Genomic DNA, 23,317 nt, shown 5'->3' with positions numbered 1-23,317 from the left:
GCTTGCTCCTCATGGCTTGCTCAACCTGCTTTCTTATAGGACTCAGGACCACCAGCCCAGGGATGGCCCCACCCACCGTGGGCTGGGCCTTCCCCCATCAGTCACTAATTAATAAAATGCCTTACAGCCAGATCTTATGGGAGCATTTTTTTTTTCAGTTAATGTTTTCTCCTTTCCAATAACTCTAGTTTGTATGTCAAGTTGACATAAGAGTAGGCAGCACAGAATCCCTTTAACCCCTTATGGACCTCAACGGTCCTTATAAAAGGAGTATTATGACCTTTGGGTCATTAAAGCTATAGTTGCATTGGAGCATACTCTCTCATTTAAAATGTTGGGCTTTTTTTTGTCCAGAGAGCGATTTTCGTATATCTGTCTTAATTTTTTTTATACATGTGGCGATCAGAGATCCGTATCATGCGCCATCTTCTATACCTCTCCTAAGGCAGGCTCTCTCAATAAACGTGGAACTTACAGTTTGGGCTAGACTGCCCGCTCAATGAACTCCAGGATCACTTGCTCCCCAACCCCAGTCCTGAGGTTACAGGTGCACCACAGCTAACCAGGCTCTTCGAGGTGCTGGGGATCCAAACACAGGTCCTCACGTTTGAAGCAAGCACTTTATCCACTGAGCCATTTTCCCATGCTCCCGTTGTCCTTTTTGGAAACCTGAATGTCAACTAAGTCCCCAAATCTAGAAATTCAAGTAGAGCCACTCCTGTGGAGTTATTTGGTCTCACCATCTTCTTATTGTTTGTGGGTTTCCTTTTTTCATAATCTGAAGCTATCAATGTTGGTTCATATAATATAGCATGTGCTTTACAGAAGTGTTAATTTCCCCACTGGAGTCTTTCCCCATCCCAAGCACACACCTTTGAAGCCTTTGACTTTGGTCTATTGTCTCACTACTTCTAGAATTTAAGAGCCCTGGGTGTGTTTGCCTTCAGTATGGAGGTTCCTCAAAAAAAAAAAAAAACCTAGAAATATATCTACCATATTATCCAGCCACGCCACTATTGGGTACATACCCAAAGAATCCAAGAATCCAAGACAATGTACAATAGAAATGCCTGTACATCCACATTTAACACAGCACCATTTACAATTGACAAGTGGTGCAGTCAGGTTAGGTTCTCATCAGTGGATAAAAAGGTGGCATGGATACACACTGAATTATTAGTCAGCCATCAAGAAGATAACATCATTTGCAGGAATGCAGATGGAACTGGAAATCATGTTAAGTGAAATAAGTCAGGAAGACAAGTACCACGTGGTTTCTCTTGTTTGTGGGATGGGGAGGGGGAGCACGAAAAATAAGGTGAGTTTTAGAGCAGAGGAAGAGAACGGGCAGAAGGAGACTACAAGAGTGGAAATGGGAAATAGAGGTGGATGTGATCAAAGTCCAGTCATTACATGTTTGTCTAAAAATGTCACTGTGAGGGGCTGGCAAGGTGGCTCAGCAGGGGAAGGCACCTGCCTCCAAGCCTGCTGACCGGAGTCGGATCCCTGGAACTCACATGGTGGAAGGAGAGAACCACTTCCAAAAACTTGTCCTCAGACTTCCACATGTGCACTGTGGCATGGCATGTGTGCACCCATACACCCATAAACACGTTCACACTCACACTCAAACACACACACACACAAATCTGTAATTAAGTTTTTCATTGATTTTATTTAGGAACTTCCTTTCCATTTACCCTGAACTGACTGACGTTTTAAGCCTCAACTGTGTGAGATTAAATTATTGAAAGAGTATCATCATTTTGTTCTGTTTATCAACTGTTACATATTCAAGAATTACTTGGGGCTGGAGAGATGGCTCAGAGGTTAAGAGCACTGACTGCTCTTCCAGAGGTCCTGAGTTCAATTCCCAGCAACCACATGGTGGCTCACAATCATCTGTAATGACATCTGGTGCCCTCTTCTGGCCTGCAGTCATACATGCTGTATACATAATAAATAAATAAATCTAAAAAGAAAAAAAAAGAATTACTAATTCAGTACAACACAAATACATTTAATAAAAAAATATACAAGAATCACCAAAAAATCAGCCATGACATTAATATAGAAAGATAGGAACTTTTATTATATTAAAAACAATACAGATCAAGTAGCACAAAGTTTAAAGAACTGTTTTATTCCAAAAGTTATAAACTGCATTTAAATAGTACATGTATTTGGTATATTTTGAGTGAAAAAATTAGACTTATTACTGACATTTTTTAAAAAGATAATATTGTCTTGTTACTTGTTACACTAGTTTTATAAATATGTAATTTTGCCAATTACACGCTAAAACAAAATGATAGAATCCAGGGGTTTTTTTTCCCCTTGGCAAAAATCTTAGCACCTTAAGTTTACATCCAGCTCTCATTAGTTTTCATTTCTATGACATAAATGAATCAAAAGTGTCATGTAACATTCACTTAATCTCTGTAAATTATTTTTAGATACATGTATTATAATCCCTTTATTGTAGCTTTAATAATATTTCAGCAAAAAAAAACCCAAAAGTATTAAACAATTCTAAATATATTCATCTCGGTTTAATTATTTGAACTTTTTCTATGTAAATATTTCATAAAATTTGCACTCTCAATAGTAAGGCTGGCTTGTATTATAAATATGACCGAGAGAAAAGAGTCATAAAGTTTTATGAATATGATCATATTTTACTAATATAAACATTTAAAACTTACATGGCTCAATGAGTAAATAACAAAACATCAAACTTTTCACTTTTCATCTCATTAATGATTTCACAGTCACAGCTTAGAGACGCTAAAGCTTGCTCTTTATAAGTGTATGCACATTTATTTCCTTGGTAAATGATACTCATTCTCCAGGAAACCCTCATACTGTTTACTGAATAATAGTCAAGCATTTATAATGGCAGATTATTAGCAGGAACTTCAGAGATAAAGTGTATTAGAGAATGAGTGTTGCGCATCCCAAGCACTCCACGTTTCCAGGCAAGAAGTGTTGAGCAGTTTAAGGACGTACTTGCCCATATTCAGTTAACTTGCAGCTTCTTCAAAATGCTGTCAAGTGGCTAGATGTTAAGGCCAAAGCAACTTATTTTTACACACTAGAAAACATAAGCACACTTTCAAACACTTCAACACAAAAGAAAATTATGTCCCACTCTAAGTGAACAAAACGATTTCCTCATCAAAAGCCTAATCTAAAATTCAAAAATTCAGCATGAAATTACACTCCTGCAGAGGTCTTCAAGTATTTCCCATCCAAAATTGAGTTGGAACAGCATCTCTCAGTGGGGGGGCGGGGGCAAGGCTTATGAAGTCTTGATTAAAGGAATTGCTGAACTGTCCGTCGGTTTGGCTCTCTGGAGACTTTACATTGCTAGGAAACAGACTTCCGTAGATGAGGGAAGAGAAAGGTGTCTTCCGTGTGTGGTGAGGAGAACGGGAATATACTAATATGGGAAGATCGAACGCCAGCTAACCACCAATACCATCTAAAGCATGTGAAAGATTGGGAAACTGATTCCTCCATGCCGCCTGGACCCTCCCCTCCTTCAAAGTCTGACTCCTAGGTCATGCCTAGCCCAGGCTGAATTCCATTCCTCTGAGGTGTATAAGAAGAGAGTAGTTAACTTGAGCGATGCTGAGATAAAGCTCTTTTCCAGAGCTTGTGCTCTGAGTACTGGCTTTGAAATTTTCAAGACAGTGTCATGTTACATTTTGAAAACCATCTTTTGACATCTTGGCTTGCCAAATTGTATAACCATGTGTCATCTGAGGTTCAACATCCAATAGATCCGCTGATTTTTTTTTTTCTTCTGGACATAGGAAGATCTAGAGCTAAGAGTTACTTTAAAATGGGCTGGAGAGATGGCTCAGCAGTTAAGAGCACTGATTGCTCTTCCAGAGGACCAGGGTTCAATTCCCAGCACCCACATGGCAGCTCACAACCGTCTGTAACTCAGGTTCCAGAGGATCTGGCACCTTCACGCAGATATACAAAGAGGCAAAACACCAATGCACATGAAATAAAAATTAAATTTAAAAAGAAAAACGTTACTTTAAAAAAATCATAGCTCAGTTGCTCTGTTATGTAAGAGCTGGATTGGGCACACATATTGCTATTGTTCAAGGCACTAGGAAGCTGAGCAGCAGTGGCTCAAGCCTTTAATCCCAGCACTTGGGAGGCAGAGACAGGCCAATCTCTGTGAGTTCAAGGCCAGCCTGGGCTACAGAGCAAGTTCCAGGACAGCCAGAGTAACAGTTGTTACACTGTAACATGAGAAACCCTGTCTTGAAAATGAATGAATGAATGAATAAATAAATAAATAAATAAATAAATAAATAAATAAATAAATAAATAAATAAATAAATAAATAGGAGAGATGGCTCACAGATTAGGAGCACTGGCTGTTCTTCCAGAGGTTCTGAGTTCAATTCCCAGCAACCACATGGTGCCTGCCTCACAACCATATATAATGAGATCTGGTGCCCTCTTCTTGCCTGCAGGGACACATGCAGACAGAACACTGTATACATAACAAATCTTTAAAAAAAAAAAAACACTAGGGAAAGCAATATGTCGTTTTTATAGTTAAATGTTGAATGAGTAAAAAGGATCTATCATGCCAGTGAAAAAGAATTCTCTTCAAGTGCATTGCCATCTCTTAACTTACAGCAATGAATAAGATACTTGGTAGTAGAATATCCTAAAGTGTTTGGCTCAGTTATAGTATCTAGGTTGGCTTCTAGAAGCCATAGCCATGGCATCAGTATGCTTACTGCTGTACAATTAATGTATCAGTCAGAAATTGAGATTTATAAATAAATTTATAAAAGAAGACAGAGTCCGGTTTGTAGCATAGTTGGTGAGAGTGTGTTGCTCAGCCTGCTGAAGCCCCGGGTTTAATCCCCAGTACCTCATAGAACCAGGCATGCTGGCACACACCTATAACCCCAGCAGTGGGAAGTGGGGCTGGAAGGACCAGAAGTTCACAGTCATCCTCATCTGCACAGCAGGTTTGAGGCTAGTGTGGTTATATGAGACCCTGTCTCAAAAAAAAAGAGGGAGGAGGAGGAAGAAAAGAGAGAGAGAAAGGAAGGAAGAAAGAAAGAAAGAGAAGAGGAGGAGGTAGAGGAGGAGGAAGAAAAGAGAGAAAGAGAGAGAGAGAGAGAGAGAGAGAGAGAGAGAGAGAGAAAGAAAGAAAGAAAGAAAGAAAGAAAGAAAGAAAGAAAGAAAGAAAGAAAGAAAGAAAGAAAGAAAGAAAGAAAGAAAGAAAGAAAGAAAAGAGGAAGAGGAGGAGGAGGGGGAGGAAGAAGAAGAGGAAGAAGAAGAAAGGGAGGATAGGGAAAGGGGGGAGGAGGAAGAGGAAGAAAACCTCCCGGAAAGGATATGTTTGGTGTTCAGTTTCTGGAGATGGGAGCTGACCTTCTCCTGGAATGCCAGCTTGGCTTCACAGCCACAGGCGTCTTCTATGGAAATGAGGCTTCGTGCTTCCTCAATGTCTGAAGACAATGACAATACACAAAATGTTATAGCTAACCAGAGATTACAACAATGTGGGGGCTGGGGCTGAGAACACCCGCCCAGCACAAGGGGAAAAACCAAGGAATGATAGCAAGTCAGGAAATCGACAATTCACTCCAACATTGCCATTTATGTAAAAGCATTTTTCAGCAGGTAAAATCACCTAAACGCAAACGGAAGAGAGAGAATATTTGCTAAAGTTAATTTTACAGAAACCTCTATGAGGAAACGTTGGGGAAATGTTTATATTTGTCAAAGCTGGGTGACGCTTATGTGAGAGTTCGTTGTATTTTTTTTTTTCATGTTTTTGCCTTTGTCAGAAATCAGCCATGATATAAAGTTTCTTCAAAGTGGTTGGTGAAGCCAGAGACATGGAAACAAGACAGTCACTGGGCGGTGGTGGCGCACGCCTTTAATCCCAGCACCCAGGAAGCAGAGACAGGCAGATCTCTGTGAGTTCAAGACCAGCCTGGTCTACAGAGTGAATTCCAGGACAGTCAGGGTGGTTAACATAGAGAAGTCCTGTCTCAAAAAACAAACCAAAAAAAGAAAAGAAATAAGACAGTCTTCCTATCCTACTGTTCTCTTAAGGAATGGACATGAGAACAGTTAGCTGTTTGTATAACCAAAATACTTCAAAGATTAAAACTAATTAACTCCTGACTTCCTGCAAAGGATTGCTGTTCTGTTGAATGATTTGAAATGAGAAGTGTAATTTTTACCCTTACATACTTTGGAGCTAAAAATTCAGAGCTATATTGATAGCCTACCTGGATACCCACAGTGTGGTGTGTGTGTGTGTGTGTATCTGTGTGTCTGTGTCTGTATGTGTGTATCTGTGTGTGTATGTGTGTGTAGTATGTGTGTATATGTGTGTATGTGTCTGTATGTGGTGGATATGTATGTGTCTCTGTGTGTGAGATGGGTGTGTATGCATGTGTGTCTGTATCTGTGTGTGTATGTGTGTGTATATGTATGGGTATGTGTGGTGGGTATGTGTGTGTGTGTGTGTGTGTGTATATGTGTGTATGTATGGGTATGTGTGGTGTGTGTGTGTCTGTCTGTCTGTGTGTCTGTGTATCTGTCTCTGTGTGTGTGTGTGTGTGTGTGTGTGTGTGTGTGTGTGTGTGTGTAGACGAGGGGTGACAGACCAGTGAGACAGATGCTCTCACCAAACCTGGAGCTCACTGATTGGCCAACAAGCCCACAGAATTCTGGGATTACAGGCATGGACTCCCACACCTGACTCTGTAGTGGGTACCTGGGATCTGAACCCACATCTTTACTTGCCCTCAGCCATGCCCCCAGCCCCTGTCTAATTTGTGAAACAGAGTCTCAGACAGCCCACGCTGGCCTGAACTACTGATCCTCGTGCCCATTCCTGGCCATAAATATCTGCCCAAATCAGCCACATGCCAATCATCTCTGTGCAGACTCTAAGATGGACAGTCAGTCCAGTGTTCTTCCTTAACAGATGCTAAGAGCTGTGAAGCCACATGCCCAATGGGATATTCCTACTAAAACATGCCTTAGAAAATCATAGAGCAGGGGTGTAGCAAAATTGAAAGCTGAAAGATCCATTCGCAGTGACATAAAAGAAGAATAAAATACTTAGGTATGTTTTCAAGTGTATGACTTGTACACTGAAAATTACAGAACACCATTCAAAGAAATTGAAGAAGTGAACAAGCAGAAAGAGACCCACAGTACTGAGTGCACTGGGAGACTGTTAAAGCGGCAGTACTCCCCTAAACTGACCTAAGGAGGCCTATCAAAGTCCCCGTTGACATTTGGGAGGAAGCTGACCCGTCTCTAGCAGAGTGGGAAACATCCGTCACTGTCCTGCAAGTGCAGGAAAGGCAAAAATACTCCGGAGACGAACTGCGGTGACGCACTGTTGGGATAGTAAGTTTGCCATTATGCGTATTTTATCACAATAGCAAAACACAGGCTTAGAGACATTCATTAGGAAGGAAGGTGAGAGAAGAGGATGGGGTCAAATCACAGGAAGCAAACTACGTGGCTGGAGAGGACAGTAACTCGATATCCTAACAATTAAAAAGGAAAATGGCTTCCTCCTAGATGGTCCCATTGAACAAAAACCTACTTAAAGGGCCAGTCTTCACCTGAACATGTCCTCTCGTCGTCGTTCAAGGTGTAGCCCGGGAAGCAGTCGCAGTGGTAGGACGCTGCTCCGTCGTCGCTCACACAGATGTGCTGGCAGCCGTGAGTGCCCAGAGCACACTTGTTTCGGACTGACGCAAACCACGCAGGAAAGAAAATGTTTACCCGTTAAGTTAAACAGAACACGAAACACGAACTTCTGGAATACAAAGCTCTGTTGGCCCCAGCCAGCCCTGAGGATGAAGCCTTCAGCAGTGGCCGAGAGCTACACCCTGTGTTCCGGGAAAAAGAAACGGCTTCCTTCCCCACATGGTACACCCTCGGCCTGATCTGTTCCCCGGCCCTTCCTTCCCCTTTGCTCTCCTGCAGCTGTCTGAGGGGATGTCTCTTCTCTACTGCCCATTCGCCTGGATGGCACCGAGTCTTGTGGTAGTACAGAGCTTGGGCATTTCTGAAGCCTGTCAACGCTAGTTATAGATCGTCACCAAAAATAATCGACTAGGAAGGCTGTGGTGGTTCATCTTGACCGAATCTAGAATCACCGGGACCATGTCTGTGAAGGCGTTTCTAGATCGTGTTAACTGAGGCAAGAGGAGTCACTACAGAGGTGGGTGACACTGTGCCCTTAGGCTGGGGTCCAGAACAGAACTAAAAAAAAAAAGAAGGCTCGCTGAGAACCATCATTCCTGACTCTCGCATCCAATGGGACCTGCTGCCTCAAGCTCCCGCTGCTGTGACTTCCCCGCCATTATGGACTGTACCCTGGAACTGTGAACAGAATAAACCCTTCTTCCTGTTGCTTTTGTTGGGCATTTTGTCACACCAGGGAGGCAAATCACTAATACAGACATCACTGTGTGCAGGCTACGTTTGATGCTCTACACACACACACACACACACACACACACACACACACACACACACACACACACACACGCAAAGGACTATGTTGCCCAAAGACCAACCACTGATACCTTATGATGTGGGACAAAAAACACTAATAGAAACTAATGTTCTCTTCTCTCTCTCTCTCTCTCTCTCTCTCTCTCTCTCTCTCTCTCTCTTCCCCTCCCTCCCTCTCTCTCTTTCTCATAGAGAAAAAGAAAAAATAATAGCTTAATAAGATTAATGATGATATATTCAATTAAATCCCGAAGTACTTTCCTTTATCACATAAACAGTATTTCGGAGATTAAGAGAGCTTGCCCAAACTTAAGTGGAGAAAAGAGGGAAAAAACACACCGGTCCTGTGTCCAGTGGCCTAGGACAAGTGAAAATAGCTTAGGGAACCCAGAAAGGCTCCTGGGAGACACAGATTCTTTCTCTGCCATTACAAGGGCCAAAGCACCGTCCTTGTTCCTAGTCTTGTACTGATCATAGTCCTCCTGCTTCTGTCTCTGCAGCAGCTGGGATTAGAAGCCATGTCTGGCCTGATTCCACTTCTTAAAGAGGCGAAGAGCCAGACGTGGTGGCACACATGCACTCAATATACAGTAAGTAACCCCAGCACTTAGGGTTACTGAAGGGCCAGCCTGGGCTGCAGGAGACTCTGTCTCAAAAAAAATAAAATAAATAAAGGGATCCAGTGATGTGCCATTTCCCTTCATATATCTAGTTCCCCGAGGAAGAAGAGCAGATGGATCAAATCTGAAAAGCACTAATGTACCAACCTCAGCAGCACCTCAAGAGCAAGAATGCCCCTCCGAATGGAGGCCTTTGATGTGTACAAATGCTGCCCTGTTCCACCAGTGAGTTTAAATCAAATTAATGAGGATTAATGGTCCCGGCAGGGGCTCGTTAGCCAAGTCACAAGGCCCTGAGTCACTGAAGATTGATCGGCTAGAACCGGTCAAGAATGTCCCCGCTTCCAACACCTTGGAAGGTCTGTGTGGCTCTAAATCAAGCCCTTACAAAGCCTCCTTTGCTAAAAAAGATTCCAGCTTAAAGATCAACACTACAGAAAAGTCTCAGGCCAAGTTTTAACTGGAAAAAGATCAGTTCAGCCTATCACACCAAATAATTACGGCCCAGCTGACTTCCTCTATTTGCTTAAAAAAGTCTCCAGTGTACAGGGTTCTAAAATTTTTCCTGGATGGAGACCCCATATATCATTAGCTTTTCTCATATCCCCCATTCCCTATTCATTTCCCAGTAATTTTCTGAAGTGATCTATGTTTGTAAAAGCCAGTGAGCTCACCAACCCCCTGGGCAACTAAATGTGTAAGCTGGGCATGCGTCTAAACGTGTAAGCTAGTCAGATTCCTGAGCCTGAGTCTTTCTGTTCCCCCCGCCCCAAGAATCTCTCTCCTGGTGAATTGCATGTTGATTTCACCACCATAGAAAGAGTCAAACAGGGAAGGATTTGTTGAATGGACTTTACCTGAACATGTTTTCTTATCTGCATTCAGAGCGTAGCCCTCAAAGCATTCGCAGTGATGGGACCCGGCTCCGTCATTCACACATATGTGCTGGCAACCATGTGTACCCGAAGCACATTGGTCCTGAGCTGCCAAAGGTAGGTCCAAGAGTGAAAATTGAAAATTAAAAGTCAAAGAGTCTTTTATCACCCATAGATAGAAACATGCTGAAAAACAGCTAGAAATAAATGAGAAGGAAACCGGCTGGAGGCTAGGCAAAGCTGTCAGCGTTATTTGCTCTAACTAGAAATTAACAGAGTTAATAAAATCCTTCACACATGATAATTATTCCCCGACATGAGACTCAGTTCTTCTTTCAATATCGTCAATGTTGAGGTGTTTTTTTTTTTTTTTATAACCCAAGCATCTCATTAATACTTAATGCATTCCTTTTAGGTTTACAGTACTTATTCCAACCCAAAAATAAACCAGCCAATTATGCAGCTAATTGCACTAGATCCAGGGGGAAGGGGGAATTAGAGTTTGGAGAAATTCTATTTTAGCTTTCGTTTCATAAATAAGGTAAAGGAGTCCCAGAAGGCCAACTAATTTAGGGCAGGTACCTTTATTCAATGTACTTCCCTGTGAGAGCTAGATGAATAGACACCAGCTAGGTAGGTAGATAAATAGATAATACACACAGAAAGACAGATATACAGTAGAGATGTATATTTGAGGTTTTTTTTTGAGACAGGGTCTTACTATGTAGCCAAGGCTAGCGTGAAATCTTCAGCCTCTTGAATGCTGAAATTACAGGCATGGATCACCACACCCAGAAAGAAGGAAAAAGGCTTGTAAATTAGTGTGGTGGGGGGAGACTGAGACAGAGTCTCATCTATTGCCCAAAACAGACCTGGAATTTGCAGTGACCCTCCTGCCTCTGCCACCAAGTGCTAGGATTATATCCAGGAGCTACCATACCCAGCTTTAATCTATTTTTTTTTTTAATTTTTACTTTTAAGGCAAGTTCAGGCTTTTGAAAAACTTACTTCCTCTATTCCCAAATGCTAACAATTTAGGTAAGTCGATTGTGATAACCAAAAACATCGATACAGCATGATTTCTTAATGTCCACTCAATATTCCAGTGTTCCCAATTCTTCTCCTAATGTCCATTGTCCGGTCCAGGATCCAATCCAAGATCCCACATGATATGAAGTCATCCTATTCTGAGACCTCTCATGGGTCTACCTTTGTTTTTACGACTTTGACACAATTGAGAAGACTGGAAACATTGTGGACTAAGAATCTCTTCCCTTGGGTCTGCCTGAGGCTTCCTCATGGTTCTAAATTTTTAGCAATAATATGCCAAATGTGCTGCCACATCACATGAAACTGTCAGGGATGGAGGGAGCAGTCTCAGTTCAGATGGTGTCCCTAAAAGACAGGGAATGTGACGAGAGCAGACGGCTCCTGCGGCTGCTCAAACATACCTGAGTCTCTAATATACTAGACGCACATAATGGGATTCCAGCACACCGGAGACCCACAGAACGGCACCAAGCCCAGGGCGTCGCCTGCCTCCTGCCCTTTGTCCACAGACACACTGCCAGGACACGATGTTCCCCGTGTACACCCTCACATGACTCAGGTTGTAAGCCACTCAGGATCACTGGATAGTAGCACAATGTATCTTTAGCTGATTGGATGATAAACGTGTATATGTGCCAGTGAACTTCCGCATTAAACTAGATCTGCATCCCATGCTTGTGTCCAGAGGCTGTTTCCTGGGTAACTCATCATGACTCTGCAGCCTTCACCACCCCCCCAAACCACCAGAGCAATGCCCCACGAGTGAGGTCACGTCTAGTGATGTAAACGTTGATCTCTCATTACTTGATAAGTTTTCTGCCAGGTTCCCCACTACAGAATTGCTCTCTCTCTCTCTCTCTCTCTCTCTCTCTCTCTCTCTCTCTCTCTCTCTCTCTCTCTCCTCATTTCTGATTTCTCATACAGAATTTAGAAACAGAAAATCCAGCTGAGCAGAGGTGGTGCACACCTTTAATCTCTGAGTTCAAAACCAGTCTAGTCCACAGAGAGAGTTCCAGGGCTACACAGAGAAATCCTGCCTCAAAAAAAGAAAGAAAGAAAAGGAAGGAAGGAAGGAAGGAAGGAAGGAAGGAAGGAAGGAAGGAAGGAAGGAAGGAAGAGAAAGAAAAGAAAAGAAAAGAAAAGAAAAGAAAAGAAAAGAAAAGAAAAGAAAAGAAAAGAAAAGAAAAGAAAAGAAAAGAAAAGAAAAGAAAAGAAAAAAGAGAAAATCCCCCGGGGTGGCAAAAGTGGAACACAACCCACTCACCTGCACAAGTTGTCCTGTCTGCGTTCAAGGTGTAACCTTCGTAGCACTCGCAGTGGTAGGAGCCATTTCTGTCATTCACACAGATCTGTTCACACCCGTGAGTGCCGAGGGCACACTTGTCAACAGCTGTCAGAAGAGAAGCATGACAAATGTGGACACAGGGAAAGGAGGAGGTAGACAAACCCTTACTAGTCGCATTATCACACACACACACACACACACACACACACACACACACACACACACACACACAGAAGGAGTGGGCACAGACACTGACGGAATTGGGATCCTACTCTCTGGTCCTGTTCCTTCACTAACAGACCCAATGATACATACACCCCTTCCTTCTTTACATCTCAATTTCCTTATCTAGAAAATTAGCCGTTTGAACTAAATGGTGTCTGTTTCCATCACCAAAACTCTCCTAGGATTAAAGAGTAAAAAAAAAATCTAATTCCTGTTCTTCATTGACTCTGTGTGGTGATTAGGTACCACTGAGCATGGCCTTCAGGATTTCTCTCTACCACTAGTATCCACGAGCGTGGACAGTCATAGGGACGAATTGGGATGCTTGGATCTAATGAAATAAAACCCAGGAAAAATGTCAAATCTCCTAAAGGATCAAGAGCTTTGGATCCTGGGGGAAAGTTGGTTTACTGGCTAAGAAGAATTCCAAAGGACCCAAGTTCGATTCCCAGCATAGATGGCAGCTCACAACTGTCTATAACTCCAGTACCAAGGGACCCAGTGCCCTCTTCTGGTCTCTGCAGACACTGCATGAACATGAACTGTATGTGCATTGCTGTGTCTATGTCTATGTGTGTAACATTCAAATAAATTTATAAATTAACATAAATTTAAAAAATAAAAGGTGATGGTTGCGGATGCCTTTAATCCCAACACTTGGGAGGCAGAGGCAGGCAGATCTCTGTGAGTTCAAGGCCAGCTTGGTCTACAAAGTGAGCTCCTTGAGAGCCGGGGCTACACAGAGAAACCTTGTCTCAAAAAACCAAAAAATAAAATAAAATAAAGGAAAAATTTTGAAAAGTCTTGGATCCCTTATTTCTCACAATTCCTTTTATTAGTGTTTTCTTTTTTTTTCTTTTTTTCTTTTTTTTTGGGGGGGGGGTGTTTTTCAAGACAGGGTTTCTCTGTGTTGTTTTGGTGCCTGTCCTGGATCTCGCTCTGTAGACCAGGCTGGCCTCGAACTCACAGAGATCCGCCTGGCTCTGCCTCCCAAGTGCTGAGATTAAAGGCCACCACCACCCAGCTTAATTTTTTTTTTTTTAAGAATAATACTCACTCATAAGGGGATACTAGATATAAAGCAAAGAACAATCAGACTGCAACCCACAGAACCAGGGAGGCTACCTAGTGGGGGGACTCTAGGATGACTGTGGCTTATAATAAGTTTTGGTTTTACTCAATTACTAGGCAAGCCTCAATGAAACATTTCACTATCACTATTAGGATAAGAATTTATACTGTGTCAAGCTGATAATAGATAAGGAAAGGAAGGAAGGAAGGAAGGAAGGAAGGAAGGAAGGAAGGAAGGAAGGAAGGAAGGAAGGAAGAAAGAAAGAAAGAAAGAAAGAAAGAAAGAAAGAAAGAAAGAAAGAAAGAAAGAAAGAAAGAAAGAAAGAAAGAAAGGTAACAAACAGAGCGGTGGTAGCGCACGCCTTTAATTCCAGCACTCAGGAGGCAGAAGCAGGCAGATCTCTGTGAGTTCAAAGGCAGCCTGGTCTACAGAGCGAGATCCAGGACAGGCACCAAAACTACACGGAGAAACCCTGTCTCAAACAAACAAACAAAAAAGAATCATAACAAAACCTGTGCTAGGCTGCCCTGAGTAGGTTCTCACTTTTCTCTCGTGTTCTCTATCAAGGAAAGCTGCTGAACAGCGCTAAACCCACCAGAAGGCACTTGGGAGAAAAGAGGTTGAGGTCAAAGTCTAAGGAAAGCCCCAGCCCTGGAGCAGAGGCGTCAAACGGCCCCTCCCCAGCCTCACCTGAGCATGTTTTCCGGTCGGCGTTGAGGGTGTACCCTTGGCTACACTCACAATGGTGTCTGCCATCACCATCGCTGACACACACGTGCTGACACTGGTGTGTGCCTAGCACACACGGGTCCAGAGCTAGGCAAAGAACACACACAGTGATCACATCGATACCTAAGAACCCTTTTAGACACACTTCCTTCCGTTCCAAAAGACACTGCCTCCAGGTTTCTTCCTGACTCCATTTTGACCTCACTATTTAAAAAAGGGGGGGCTGCTTTCTGCCTCTGCTTTTACTAAATATTTGATTTGAGATGTTGCAAATCTAGAAGTATAGATCTTGCTATACCATCTCTCAAAAGAGAAAGGAAATTATGAATCTGGAGTTGCTGGAATCAAACGTTTCCACTGGTCAGGCAACTTGATGTTTTATTTGGCCAAAGTGTGTACCCACAAAACAGATAATCTTGCCTCTCGACCCTAAGCGTTGTGGAGAATAATAAGGTACTGTCAAGAGTGCTATGAGCTGGTGGGACCAGGGTAGCTGAAAACCTTGTTTGCAACAGTTCCACATTGTGCCTAAAGGGAACTGGACCGCAAGCACGCCTATCAGCCTGGAACCGACTTCCACTTGGGCAGTAAGACATGCTTGAGCATGTAAATAGTGCAAGGCCATCCAGCCAAGAGCCTCCTTCCACACCCATCACATGTCCAAGGCCCAGACATCTACTTGGGTTCTCAGTAGCTGCAAAGACAATGGGTTCAAATTATAAATACAAAGGGATAAAAAGAAAAGCGTGAGATGACGTCAGCTAAATCACATCTCCACCTTTTTTGCTCCTGGAAACATTTATGTTTCATTGGAATGACGCCCCCCTCCACACACACACACACACCCAGTGACGTGTTTTAAAAGATGAATCAATGAATTTAGTCATTTCTACAGAACCAAGGCCTGTGAGAGGAGACTAGCACTCCTGTAGCAGCCGGTAACCCAGCCTCCAGTGCCCTTGGCAACAGGACAAGGCTAATATTTTCCCAAGGAGTGCCTTTCGTGCAATGATCCTTCCAGCCCGTTGACTACAACAAGCTGCCCCTCAGTCGTTTTTTCCAGAGAGGACATCCCCCTGCAGCCCCCCCCCTCCCCGCCCCGTGCCGCCCCCAGAACAAGCAGGTCTTTTGTGAGAGGAAAAAGATTGCCACTCACTACTATTACTTTACAGCCTTGGAACCCACCACCAGTTGCTAACTTTAAGACCCAACTGTAGCCACAGACCAGAGCCCTGACGGAAGAGCTCTCACCCACAGCTCGAGGGGGGTTTCTGGGAAAAAGAAAGAAAGCCACTTTCTTTCTAGAACCTACTAAATGCCAAGTAGCTGCCATCATAACCAATGGTGTCTTGTGAACGCCCAATGTCCTGGGATACGGAAGACAGGGGGACCTCAGCCAGGTCTGGCTGAGATGAGGCCAAGATTTCATCTACCATTTCCCGACCAACTGATGATCCTGGGTTCCACATTCGTTCAGATAGAAAGTCTCATTGATACCTTGCAACTGGGGTCACTGGCTCACTCGCCTGTCTTTTCCACCGACTCCATATTGGTATCTGAAGGCTGGGAGGGGCTACCTGTGACTTTGTAGGTGGTGGTCAACATGAACAGACCCAGAATGTACCTGGCACAAAGTGTCTATATTTAAGAATTCACCTAAATTGAAACAGTGCCCATCCTCGCTCCAACCATTCCGCAGAGGCTTTTCAAACAACCGTCTCCAAATGATTTTTTTTAAAACGTGATTCCCACAAACCAGAATTCTATTTTTCTGAAGTTTTTATAGCTTTCTGTTTTCTTTTTCTTTTTAATGACATGGTCTCATGTAACCCAGGCTGACCTCAAACTCAGGATGTAGCTGAGGCTAGCTTTGAACTCTACCTCTCAAGTGCTGGGGTTATGGGCATTACTATCACACCCAGCTCACATTCTGATGAGGAAAAACAAACAAACAAACAAAACAAACAAAAACCTTCCAGATTCATGTTGTTGCATCTGATTAATTCATGAAAAAAAAAACTCTAATAAAATTAGGATGTTCGTATTCAAACTCCATCTGAAAGGAAGAATACAAGATTAACAGAATGATTTGTTTTTAATCTGTTTCTTGCGTCTAAGTGAATCAGAAAGCCCAGCCCTCCTCGTCTCTAATCCAATTATTCCACCCAAGAATAAGCAGAGAGCGAGAGAGTCGAATCTGAAAATGAGCTCTCATTACATGCACATGGACAGTGACGTTGGGATACAGCCCAGTGATCCTCCCAGGGCCAGACGCCACTCCAGCTTCCCCGGGAGAACAAGAGAGGCCCTGTTAAATCTAGAGATGTAAAGCGAAAGAAAACATTTGGAGGCGAGGGGAGGAATGTTAACCGTGGAGAGGAGGGGACTGAAGAGATGTCTTGAGTTTGGGTGTTTGGGGTTTGGGTTTTATTTCTGACCCCATCAAGGAGCAGTGGGACTGTTTATTCTGGTTATTTCCAGAACTTAACATGTCTAATGCAAACAGGAAGGTTTTATGAGCAAACCAAGTTACATATAGTGCAGCCTTGTACTTCTAAACCAACACCATGTGTTTAGGTTGGTTAAAAAAAAAAAAAAAAAAAAAAGCACAGCATGTGTTTAATTCTTCCATAAAATTTCCATCCCCTCCTCAAAAAAATGAATATACTGCTTTTTCCAGGGGCCTGGAACATTGGCTCAGCAGTTAAGAGCACATACTTCTCTTGCAGAAGGCCCAAGTTTGGTTCCCATTGGCCATCTGGGGTGGCTTACAACTGCCTACAACTCCAGCTCCAGGGGATGGGAGCTCTCTAGCCTCATCTACTACCCACACTCATGTGCACATACCCACACACATATACATAACTTAAAAAAATAAATCTCTAAAGGCCAGTTTCCGAGTACACAGTGCATGAATTATAACATCCTTGCTAGTTGGAAGTTAAGACTTACTAACCGCCGGGTGATGGTGGCGCACGCCTTTAATCCCAGCACTGGGGAGGCAGAGGCAGGCAGATCTCTATGAGTTCAAGGCCAGCCTGGGCTACCAAGTGAGTTCCAGGAAAGGCGCAAAGCTACACAGAGAAACCCTGTCTCAAAAAAAATAAATAAATAAATAAAAATAAAAATAATAATAATAATAATAAAAGACTTACCACAGAAAGTTTCCTGGAATCTAGCAGAGAGTTTCTCAATGACTCCATAGGTCTCCACATAGAACACGTGCTCCTGCAGGGGCTTGCTAGCCATCATCTTGAGGGACTCCATATCGGCCCGGTCCACACCCACAGCATACAGCTCAATGCCAGATGCCCGGGCCTGGGCAGCCACCTCATTCACTTCATCCTGGGGTCTCCCATCAGTCACAATAATAGCTACCTTGGGAATGTTAGACATGGGGCCCCGAGCTCCTGCCTCCACAGTGAAGGCTTCCTCCATCGCTGTCTGGATAGCCAGCCCGGACATCGTGCCTGTGGACAAGGGTGTGATCCGAGCCACAGCCTGTTTCAGGGCCTGCTTGTCTGAGTAGGTGTTGAGCTGGAACTCTATCTTCACAGTGCTGGCATAATTCACCACAGCCACCCTCGTGTCGGCTGCCCCGATGTCCAGAGTGTCGATGATGCGCGACACAAATGTCTTCACTTTGGTGAATTCCAGAGGCCGGACGCTACGAGAACTGTCGATGATAAACACCAAGTCCAGAGGCCGGCTCTTACAAACACCTGCAAAGGAAGGATATGGGCAAACAAAGGCTAAGCAGAGGTCAGACCACGATCAGAAATGTGACCGCTCTCATTCTCAGAGAACTCTGGGATTCTGGGAAGCCAGGCCTGGCAGCATCCCCCAATCCCAGCAGTACCATTACCTGCTCCCTTCCAGGGGGCCATCCTTGCTCTCAGTGTTGAAAACACCCAGGCTTTCAGAATCCCCTAGTGAGAATTCACATGGAAATGTGACTCTTCCCAACATTTTGCTTGGAGACTTATCCCACTATTTAAAGTTCTGTTCCTGAGAGTCTTTGTAACTCCTGGTACTGAGGGGATCCTGGCCCTTCCTTGGCACTTGGCTGAGACAATGGGGTAATGACTTCATCTAGCACACATCTACTGCACCTCCATCTTTGGGAGTGTATCTGGTTTTAAGGATCAGAGATCATGACCTGGTACCTCTCCCACTCCCCCAAACTTTCTTGGCCACTACTCTTTGCATTTTTTTCAACTGTCACTTGCCTATACATCTGCCACAATGGTAGAGAAGAAGAATCCTCACCTTCGAAGCTCTTATATCCTTTCTTGCGCCCTCCAGTAACTCAACACGTGCTCGTTACCACTTACTCTTTCCTAGTTTTCATTGATTCCTCTAACCCAATCTGCACAGCCCTCTCTTGACCCCCAAATTTAAGCCACTGTAAGGACTAGATGGGAGAGAATCCAGTTATCACATCTCCTTTTCAATCCATTCTTCACTTCCAATCAACATACACAAGCATGTGTACACACACACACACACAACACACAACACAGCCGCAGATGGAAATGAGGTCCTTAGGAGGTGTCTGTCACAGCTCCTCCTTTCCTAATAAAAGGACAGATTGGTGCTATTTGCTCAGTCAGTGTGTAGATCCAAAACAAATTCTTCGCACTGAATGGTGGTGCCAGCTGTAGTCAGAGCACTTAGGAGGCTAAGGAAGAGGAAGGCAAGTTCAAGATACACAGCGAGGCACTCCCAGAAACACAGGAGAAAGACGTTTTTGAAAAACACATCATTTAGACTAAGTCATTTCTAAGAGGAAAGACAGTCTGGAATAGGGAGCTTTGCCTCTGTCATGGCTGGGTTTTATTTGTTGTTGTTTCGTTTTGAGAGCTGGAGACCAAACCTGGAATCTTGTGTGTACTAGGCAAGTATCTACCACTGAGCTACATCCCCAGCCCTTCGGTTATTTATTTATCTGTCTGTCTATCTTTATTTATTTATTTATTTATTGTTTCTTTGAGAGAGAATCTCCTGTAGCTTTGGTTGGCCTCTCTCTAACTCACTACATAGCCAAGGATGACCTTGAAGACACTGTCCTCCTGCCTCCGCTTTCCAAGTGCCTAAGATTACAGGCATGTACCACCACACACAGCCTTTCAGTTTTGTTTTCAAAAATTGGAATTTTTAACCTCTTGATTTTATTTTATCAGCTGGATATACTCTGTTAATAAAATAACACCCTATTTTGAAAGACACTGTAGACATCCCAGAATGGTAACACACGGATTCTGTGAACTGGGCAGTGCAGAGGTTGCATCACACACATCTGGTGGAAGTTTGGGAGGAGCAAACCCTGAAAAGCAGTGGGGTAAGCCTGGCCTCCACAACTCCTAGCCCCAAGGCCTTTCCAGTACACGGCAGCTGCTCCTACTGAGGCAATGTTTTCCACCACAAAAATTAACATCATCGCATGTGCCCAGCCAATGTCTGCATGTTGACTTTGAGTCATCACCCAAAAGATGCCGTATGTCATGTATTTGGTTAAGTCAAGAGGAATTACACATCTTTTTTTTTTTTAAAAAAGTAATTCCACAATTTCCTTTAAGATTTCCAGGGATCAAGAGCAAGGAAGAGGACCTGTGTGAAAAATCTTACCTGGACACAGGTCTGTATATTTTTGCACTACTGAAGTGGAAGGAAAAAGCACCATAGTGCAAGCCTTGTAACTCAACACTTACACTAACACCCAAGTGGGTGTCTCTCCAAACCAGCGGGTTTTTATAACTCGACATGCCTCATTTTACCCTTCTTCTTTTGGTTTTTCTGAACTGGTGTGTGTGTGTGTGTGTGTGTGTGTGTGTGTGTGTGTGTGTGTGTGTGTGTGAGTGTGTGTGTGAAAGCTCTGAGGTATAATGGGTAGAATAATAACACCCCCAGAATATGTTCCCGTCCTTATTCCAGGGACTGATACATATGCTGCTAAGCACGGCACAAGACTGCAGCTGTGATCGGAGGCCTTTGGATGGGGAGGTTACCCTAGATTTTTCAGATGGATTCAACAGAATTACAAAGGTCCCTAAAAATGCAAGAGGTTCACTGAAAAGGAGACCCAGTGACCAAGACGTGAGATGGGCTCTAGCTGCTGTTGCTCGGTTTTGAAGAGGGAGGCCAAGGCAGAGCCAAGGACTGCAGTAGCCTCTGAGAGGCTGGCAAGGCTGGCAAGCGCTTCTCCCTGGTACCTCCCTCCCCACAGGACAGGGATGCAGCCCTGCCAACACCTTGGTATTTGCCCAGCCTAGGGAGAACAGCGTCAGCTTCCAACCTACAGAACTATAAGATAATATTGGGGTTGGGGATTTAGCTCAGTGGTAGAGTGCTTGCCTAGCAAGCACAAGGTCCTGGGTTCGATCCTCAGCTCAAAAAAAAAAAAAAAAACTTTGTGTTGAGGTAAGCCACTAAATTTATAATTATTTGTTTTGAAGGCAACAGAAAAGTAATACAGGAATCTTGGCCAGGGTGGCAACAATTAATTCCATGACCATGCACCTCTTTTCTTGTCCCTACTCCCTCAGCAAAGGTACAAACTGTTTTTGAATCTTACTCCTACTTGTTATATCAGCAGTTTGATTCTCAAGAAAAAAGAAAGTGGGCCTGGGAGTGTAACTCAGGTGGAAGGGTGTTTGCCTGGCCCTGGGTTCGATCCTGAGTACCACAGAAACAGGGCGATGTGGTACGTGTCTGTAGCCTGCAATCCCAGCAGAAGGTCAAGGTCATCCTTGGCTACATGGCGAGTTTGAGGCCAGCCTGGGCTACATAAGACAGAGGGGAGAGGGAGAGAGAGAGTGGGGGGAGGAGGAGAGAGGGAGGGAGGGAGATAGAGAGGGGAGAGAGGGGGAGGGAAAGAGAGAGACTCCACAATTTTGCCCATCTTTACCAGTCAGCAGTAAAAGCCAACAGCAAAGCTTACCAAGTCCTGGTTGCTAGAGTGATTTGGAGGAGTAGAATGTGGTGTTTATCAAGGGATTGCTGCCCAAGATCAGGTTTGGAGGTCAGGATGTGAAGGACCACGGTCACTGTGTGCAAAATCTAGCCTCCTCTCCCAGTCCTCTCCCCCAAGGAGGAGAGTAGAGGTAAAGTTCGTTTCCAGAGAAAAGGCTTTCCCCTCGACCCCAGCCTGGAGCAACCAGCCAGTTCAACTTAACCCCCATGAGCCCTGCTTGCCCCCCCCCATCTGGAATTTCAAGTCACGGATGATGGAAGAGTTTCCTGAGCCAATTCTCAGCATATCCAGCAAGTCACAGGAAGGGACAGACTATTCAAATCGGCCTGACAGCATCCCTGGCCAGATGAGCCTGGCCACCTAGAACATGATTTGCTACAGTCTCTCTTTCAAGCCAAGACCAGACAGGCTAAAGCTGGATATTTGGGTAAGGAAGAGACAACCTTCTGTAAGGGGTATGGAGAGCATGCTGTACAGGTAGAAGGAGCCCTTACTTGACTTCTTAGGACTCCATGTTTCAGTAGGAGACCTGATGCTAATTCTGGGTCATTTCACTACGCTAAGCCTTGGGGTCCCTCTATGTGTTGTGAGGGGTCATGGAAGGACGCCTATCCGCTTCGCTGAGCTCTGTTGATTTCCTCTGCTCAGAGCAAAATTAGTGGCCAAAGGGGGAAAACGGGATTGTTCAACAAAGACCAGATCTGCCTGGGTCTTTGGCGATCTGACAGAGCATGGGTTGGAGTGGCCCGGAGGTGGGGGGCAGTCAGCTTAAGTAGAATTACTCAGTCGTGGGCAGAACCGAGTATAGCACCAATTGAGTTACAGGACATGACAGTTTGGTCTTCCTTCCTAGTCCCACCCCACCACCCCCACTTCCCCATTCTCCACTAAGCCATCCCTTCTTCCAGATCTTGGGTTCTTTCTAGACCCTTTCTTCCATAGGCAGAAAGGCACACACGGTGAATGCAAAAATAGATGGAGATTTCCAGATAACTACAAACAGGGCGTCAAGAAGGGTTTGCTCTCCCTAACCAAGAGATCCGAGCCAGGTAGAGCTGGGAGCCCCCATCTTATTCCCTGGCTGGAGCTCCTGCAGGTGCGCGATGCCCCCCCTTCCCAAATCACAGGTAAGTTTGAACTTCGGGATAACAAATGCTATCATGGACGTGCGCATGATATTACACCCCCAACCTCTACCCCCACCCTTTGACTGTCCGATCCTTAGTTTCTGCACAGGATTGCCAAGAGAAGGATGCCTCCTTCAGCATCCCGCTTGGAGGCTAGGATGAAGGAACATTCGGTGGATGCGGTACACTGCCTGTGTTCAGGGGTCCCCGCCCCTCTTCCCACCTCCAGCCAGGGCTACGTCTCCCTCTCCTGCCAAGCGATCCCCAGTCCGCCCTACTGTACCTGCACCGCGGGCCCCGGAATCAGGCGTGCGGGCGGGAGACGCCCGAGCAGGAAGATGCCCGGGGCTGCCCCCGGGGATTCGTGTCCCCAGCCTTCGGACGCTCGCCTGGGCCAATGGTCCAGGAGCCGCGGGGGGCAGCAGCAGCAGCGGTAGCCAGAGCAACAGCAAAAGTCCCGGGAGGTGGCGCGCAGGGGCTGGGAGCAACATGATGGGCTAGGCGACCAGCCGGGGTCTGTGAGCTGCGAGGTGGCTGGGGCGTGCAAGGTCAGTCGCCAGCGTGGGGCCGCACTTTGGCAGCCAATTTAAAGGTCCCGCTCATGAGACTCCGCCCCGCCCCGCCCCCTGGAGGGCCATGCCACCGGGGGCCCTGGAGCCGCCAAAGGCCAACAAGAAGCCCTGTCTGCGCATTCCAGTGGCAGGAGCGGAATGTCTGGGGCTAGGCGGCCAGCGGCACGGTGGTCACCGCCCGCCTAGTCCGGTGGGCTCGGCTGGGTGCCTCCTGGATGACTGCCTCCTTGTAAAACCATGCTGGG

At 44.9% G+C, this 23,317-nt stretch overlaps 1 protein-coding gene across 1 annotated transcript; it reads right to left on the bottom strand.

Moving 5' to 3' along the window:
* Positions 1-483: 483 nt before the first annotated feature.
* On the bottom strand, positions 484-23,046 carry Matn3 (matrilin 3). Its single transcript, XM_076558942.1, has 8 exons — positions 22,784-23,046; positions 17,556-18,122; positions 14,362-14,487; positions 12,354-12,479; positions 10,022-10,147; positions 7,644-7,772; positions 5,369-5,495; positions 484-535 (listed from the first exon to the last, which is right to left on the bottom strand). The coding sequence occupies exons 1-8, from the start codon at positions 22,989-22,991 to the stop codon at positions 484-486; spliced, it is 1,461 nt and encodes a 486-aa protein (XP_076415057.1). The 5' UTR covers positions 22,992-23,046.
* Positions 23,047-23,317: the final 271 nt, after the last annotated feature.

The sequence above is a fragment of the Peromyscus maniculatus genome, chromosome 22 (genome assembly GCF_049852395.1).
Source record: "Peromyscus maniculatus bairdii isolate BWxNUB_F1_BW_parent chromosome 22, HU_Pman_BW_mat_3.1, whole genome shotgun sequence".
Classification (NCBI taxonomy): Eukaryota; Metazoa; Chordata; class Mammalia; order Rodentia; family Cricetidae; genus Peromyscus; species Peromyscus maniculatus.
Note: the sequence above shows the minus strand (reverse complement) of the source record. Positions and strands in the feature narration are given on the sequence as shown.